Below are 6,504 nucleotides of genomic sequence, written 5' to 3' on the forward strand. Positions count from 1 at the left end.
CTTATTTAACTTAACTATCTATATTTTTATATTTCCAAAGATAAAACAACATATATATCTAACATATAATCATTTACACTGAGTGGTGTTGGAACACACAGTTCTTATATATTAGTTATTACTATATAGGGATAATCCACAGTTAGCTGTACATTAAATGATTTTAATGCACAATGGAGGCAAAGAACCACCCAACGCGAAGTGGACCAGCATTGAGACGTTAAAAGCTGTTAATGATGTTTGTAACGCAATGTCTGACTGGAAGGGGAAAGATTACGATTATTTTCATCAGTTATGGCTTGTTAGCTCTAGCATTCTGCCCACTTCAGATCAGACACAGATATCAAATCGTGCGGTAGATCACATTTATTTGAATTAATTAATTATATAATTTATTTTAATTAATTGTCGAGAGAGAGAGAGAGAGTGTGAATTACCTGCGTCTGTGCATCTCTCCCTACAAACAATGTAGCTGTGAGTTTGGTTACTTCAAAAACAGCAATTGTATCTCATCGTTGCTGAGGAATCTAACGTAGTGACCCAGCATGGAAGCTATTGAAGTCGTGGGGCAGTGTTCACAAGTGTGCGAGTGATGTGTGTGTTTGTGTGCATCAATGAAAGCAGGGCATTAATATGGAACGGTGATTAAACTGACTTGGATACGGAAAAAAAATTATTAGTGACCAGATGACAAACAAATATTTATTTTACATTTTATACTCAACAATTAAGTCTATTGTTTTAAGTTTAAGTATTTTAAGTTTAATTTTTTTAAGTATAAGTATTGGAAGCACTTTATTATTGTCTAATAACTTACATTAACTTTTGTTTTCTCAGATTGGCACAATGGACAGAATTATTATTTTCGAAATTCTGAAGGAAATTTTTTTATATTTATTAAAACAAATTTTAGGTGACCTTTGTAAAAGGCTAATTTCAAAAATATTTGATAATAATAACAATAATGATAGTCAATATAATATAAATGTAAAATAATTTTTTATTTCTTAGTTTCTCAATCCTGCTCCGTGGGTTAAATCTGGTGTGGTAGATAAGGGAGGGAGAGTGGAGGTGTTTGGGTGTGAGAGTGGAGGTGGCAGGGTTGGGTTGGGAAGCCATAGTGCAGGGCCACCAGGGGCAGTATTGAGAAACACTTCAAAAGATCTACAAACATTTGACAGTAAGGGACAGCTGTAACACAATTGTATGGAAGCCCGTTTCCGCCACTGAATAAAAAAAGAAGGAAAAAAGGTAATTGCGACTTTTTATCTCACAATTCGGACTTTTTTCACATAATTGTGAGATATAAACTCGCAATTGCGAGTTATAAAATCAGAATTGCGAGATATAAAGTCAGAATTCTGACTTTTTTTCTCAGAATTGCATGATATAAACTCACGATTGTGAGCTATAAAGTCAGAATTGCGAGATATAAAGTCACAATTGCGAGATAAAAACTCGCAATTCTGACTTTTTTCTCGTAATTGCGAGTTTATATCTCGCAATTCTGATTTTGTTTCTCGCAATTCTGAATTGCGAGTTTATATCTCATATTTCTGACTTTATACCTCGCAATTGCGAGTTTATATCTCGCAATTGCGAGAAAAAAAGTCAGAATTGTGAGTTTATATCTCGCAGTTCTGACTTTATTTCTCAGAATTGCGACTTTATGTCTCGCAATTGCGAGTTTATATCTCTCAATTATGACTTTTTAACTCGCAATTACGAGTTTATATCACGCAATTTCTGAGAAAAACAAAATGTCAGAATTGCAAGTTTGTATCACGCAATTCTGAGAAAAAAAGTCAGAATTGCAAGTTTGTATCACGCAATTCTGAGAAAAAAAGTCAGAATTGCAAGTTTGTATCACGCAATTCTGAGAAAAAAAAAGTCAGAATTGCAAGTTTGTATCACGCAATTCTGAGAAAAAAAAAGTCAGAATTGTGAGAAAAAAAGTCGCAATTACCTCTTTTATTTTTTATTCAGTGGCGGAAACGGGCTTCCATGCAATTGGCATGGCTACAGTTCTCAGAAATAATAATTTTGTCCATTATCCAGTAGCTTCCCGGAGAGAGATCTTCATGGGTTTTGCCCACAACAAAACTTGTAAGTTACTTAATAAAATATTGTTAAAACAACATGCACAAGTGTTTTTTAGAATAATTTATAATTTAATTTAAATTATATTAAATTAAATGTCACATTCCATATGTAATTTTCAGGTGTTGTTGGTCTGGAGCCTGGCACAACAGCAAGACTTTTGATCATATATAGCAGATAAAAAATTTAACAAATTACATTTTAGTTATCTTACTAGCTTAGTGAGAGCTGAGTCAAAGCTTTTTCAATAAAATTATTTAAATTGTGTAGTAATTAAATGAATTTTGTTGAGTCTATGTTAGATATGTAATTTTAACTAGTTTTTTACTAGTTACCATCTGCATAATGTTGTGTTTAAATTTAAGAAAATATTATACGATTACAATCTTCTCAAAATGGGTTGTTTGTGTGTTTTGAAACAGAATCATCAAGCATTTTGCAAAGAATAATTATAAGATCTATATTAAGATATCTCTCTCTCTCTCCAGGACCATGTAACTCCTTGTCATTGCTGGTTTCAAAGCACAAGATAAAGACAAAGCACGAGATTAGGGGTGCTCCGATTGATCGGCAGTCCCTCTAAAGGCCGATGTCATAAACCGATCTCAAGCTGACGATGCGCCTGTCGTGAGAGGTTTGGCATGACATACAGCGGCACGGTCTCAAGCTCTGTCCGGTGCGGGTAAAATAATTATAATGCTGAAGGTGAGGTACAATGCATATTTCTTTATTAAATAACTTGCAGAGTCATTTGAAAACTTTCTGTGAGACGTAATTTCACAAACAGCGCGAGTGAATCACTGTGCGCTCTCTCTCTCTCTGTCCCTCTCAAAATGTGCAGATATTGCTTCCTGTGATTGACGATCAGTGATCAGCTCCGAAAATCCTAAGCACCCTTACACGAGATCACTCTGCTGTGAGGGTGTATGGCAAGATCCCAAGACATGTTGGGATCAAGAGAAATGCCAAGAGAAATGCCTGACATGCCAACGTGTACATCCCGAGAAAAAAAGAATATGAGCATCAACTCACATCATGAAATAATAAATGATGAGCATTGCAATGTGTCTGTGGTCATTTTTCACTACTGGTCTTTTAAAAGATAATATTTTTTTAAGTATAAATTGTATTTGTACTTGACATGTATACAGCTTAGATATATGTTCTACATTTCAAAACTAATTTGATAGTAGCATGTAATATGATATAAAAAAAGTTTGAAACATAAAACTTAAAAAGAGGTACAGAAAGTGAAACAAAATGTGTTGCAACACTCCTCTGTCTTTTCATAAAGTGGTATAACCATCTTATGCGTTTTGTTTAAAGGTACAATGTGTAATATTTTTGAGAATCTGTTTACAGAAATGCAATGTAACATACAAAACTATGTTTTCAGTGGTGTATAAATACCTTACAAAATTCACGTTATGTTTTAATTATCTTAGAATAAGCCATTTCTATCTACATACACCGCGGGTCCCCCTCCATGGTTAAGTCGCCATTTTGCACCGCCATGTTTCTACAGTAGCCCTAAACGGACAAACTACTCTACAGAGCGCGTTTAGTCACTGTTATTCTTCTTCGTTTCTTCCTCGTGTTCTTAGAGGCAGCTTGCATCGTCGCTACATTGAATACGCATGAAGAAGTAGTAGTAGTCGTTGTGTGATTTATTAGAAGCAGAGGTCGTTTGTAGAAGAAATATTTGAACAAATGGAGGACAACTCGTATTATTTTGCACAAGAGCCGATGGCGTAGTTATTTACCATTACGTTAGCTAGCTGCTTCACTACTCTTATCTTCTACTAACTAGCATGCAAGAATCTAGGTAAAGTCAGCAAATAAAACACTAACACAATGATGCATATGTAACAATAATATTCCCAATAACATATCTGTTTACTAGATAATTAATTACATATAATTTCTTAATTTATCTTTGTAAAGAAACCTCAACGCTTGACTGGCTACTTTCTGCTGTCTCAGATGACGACATCTTCTTCTTCTTCTTCTGATGTTTTATGGTGGTTGGCAAACCAGCTTTTGGTGCATATCCCGCCACCTACTGGGATGGAGTGTGAGGCGATGATATCAAGGGAAATGCTAATTCAAAAAAAAAATCCTTCTACCTATATTTTATTATATACATTTGCTATTTTCAGAAAATTAATAAGAGCTTTATAACCTTTATGAGAACTGTTTAAGACATTTTGTAATGTCATAGAATTAATGCCAGCAGCTTTTAATTCCTCTTTTAAAGGGGTCATATGACATTGCTAAAAAAGAACATTCTTTTGTGTATTTGGTGTAATGAAATGTGTTTATGCAGTTTAAGGTTCAAAAAACACATTATTTTCCACATACTGTACATTATTGTTTCTCCTCTATGCCCCGCCTTTCTGAAACGCGTTGTTTTTCTTATCCACAGGCCCTCATGAATGTAAATGCCCGTTTGAGAGAACTATACCCAGACAGTGAGGAGCTGTTTGACATTGTGCTGATGACCAATAATCATGCCCAGGTCGGAGTTCGCCTCATTAACAGCATCAATTACTATGGTATGGAAAGAAAACAGGGATTTCTGTGACTATGGCCCGGTTTCACAGACAGGGCTTAGATTAAGCCAGGATTAGGCCATTGTTCAATCGGGAAATTTAAGTAATTTTTATTAACATGCCTTAGACAAAACATTACTGGTGTGCATCTTGAGACAAAACAATGGCACTGACATATTTTAATATATGTCAGTGCAAATTGCTTTTAGTTAGGACAGCTCGAACATGCATTTTAGTCTAAATAATATTATAATATATAATGTTTTATCTGGATAAGAGAGGGGATTGTGATTGATGAATACTTATAGACAGAATTCTGAAAAGACAGAATGTTTCGATAACTTTTTTTATATTAATAGTTGAGTAAAAACATGTCTTATACTTAGTTATGTAAACAACATTAAGCATTAAATAACTTTAATGTTAAATAATTTTTAAAAACAATTACCTATATTAACTGAGCAAAAAAAACTTTTACATGTCATATAAACACCAGTATTTGCAGTAAAAAAGCATTTTATTTTTACACCCAAATATCAATATTTTAGTTTTGTCAATATTTCAATAATCCAGATGGTTAGTCTGTTTGTGGAGACCTTCAGAGAAAATGCATGCCAGGCCAAATAATTTCTAACATTAGCATTAACATGCATATTTTTAATAAATTTAAATTCATTCAAGTATCAAGGTGCTTGAGTCATTGCAGCCACAGGTATAAGTGGAAATGAGAATCTTAAAGGCCTTCTGAAAGCGAGGATAGAAGAAACCATAGATCAATGGATTACAAGTGGAGTTAAAGTATCCAAACCAAACCAAAGCATCAAAAACATCACCAGGAGTCACGAAATTGAGGAAAGGATCAACAGCAGTGGCGGTAAAAAAAGGCAGCCAGCAGAGATAAAAAACACCCATGACAATGGCCAGAGTTTTAGCTGCTTTTCCTTCTCTTTGAGCAGAGCCTTGGCTCTTCAACCCTCCAGTCACTCTTTCAGACATAACCTTTGCGTGTTTGCGTGCAACATAGAAGATATTCATATACAGAGAGCTCATGATCGTCCCGGGAAGAAAGAATGTGAGAAGTGAACAAATAAGACCCCATTGTTTGTTAAAAAACAAAACACAACTTCCCACACAGTAAACTTGCATGATGAACGACTCCAAGCCAATTTTGTTTATCCCTGAAAACACAATAGAAAAGCTGTACAGAAATGAAAAAAGCCACGTGAAGGTAGTAAATACAGTCACAATGTTGTTTGTGACCCTCATTTTGTACCTCAGGGGGTCACAAATGGCCCAGTACCTGTCGACAGATATTAAACTGAGATGTATTAAAGAAGAGATGCTGAAAGTCATGTCCAAACTAGAATGCACTTTACACACAAAATCTCCCAGATACCAGCAGCCTTCAACAGATCGCACCATGCTGTACGGCATGACCAAAGAGCCCAGCAGACAGTCGCTGGCTGCCAAAGAGCGAACGATCAGATGAGTTGGAGACTGAAGCTGTTTGAAGTGAGAGATGGAGATGATGATCAGCAGGTTCCCAAAAACTGTTGTGAGGATCATCAGCACCATTAAAACATACATCGCCACTTTAAGTGCAGGGAGGCGGTGAGCTCTGGGACAGGAGTCAGGCAGGAGTGGATAGCAGAAAAACACAACTGTTCTGGAACAGTGTTGTAAATACAACTTAACCACTAGTTGTGTCCTCTTTTGAAAGGCCAAAAAAAGTAGTTTCGCTCTCACAACGAAACACACAGCGTCTCTACGACATGGCGGCAGCAGCAACAATACTACAGCGAGAATCAAAGTTACGCCTTCTTTCTTTGCGTGAACATTTGGGCGGCGTTAT

General features: G+C 35.6%; 1 protein-coding gene and 1 long non-coding RNA gene across 2 annotated transcripts in view; one reads left to right on the forward strand and one right to left on the reverse strand.

Moving 5' to 3' along the window:
* The first annotated feature begins 1,940 nt into the window (after positions 1-1,940).
* LOC107697101 (uncharacterized) lies at positions 1,941-3,160 on the forward strand. The gene is made up of 3 exons (XR_001635157.1): positions 1,941-2,106; positions 2,589-2,805; positions 2,942-3,160. It is a non-coding gene; the product is annotated as an uncharacterized LOC107697101 (long non-coding RNA).
* Positions 3,161-5,324: 2,164 nt separating this feature from the next.
* LOC107697079 (trace amine-associated receptor 4-like) overlaps positions 5,325-6,504 on the reverse strand; it is a 1,476-nt gene continuing 296 nt past the window's right edge. Inside the window, exon 2 of the mRNA XM_016497722.1 lies at positions 5,325-6,318. Coding sequence (XP_016353208.1) covers positions 5,325-6,318 — 994 coding nt within the window. The remainder of the gene's footprint in view (positions 6,319-6,504) is intronic.

Source organism: Sinocyclocheilus anshuiensis, unplaced genomic scaffold (assembly GCF_001515605.1).
Source record: "Sinocyclocheilus anshuiensis isolate Anshui unplaced genomic scaffold, SAMN03320099.WGS_v1.1 scaffold38, whole genome shotgun sequence".
NCBI classification, from domain to species: Eukaryota; Metazoa; Chordata; class Actinopteri; order Cypriniformes; family Cyprinidae; genus Sinocyclocheilus; species Sinocyclocheilus anshuiensis.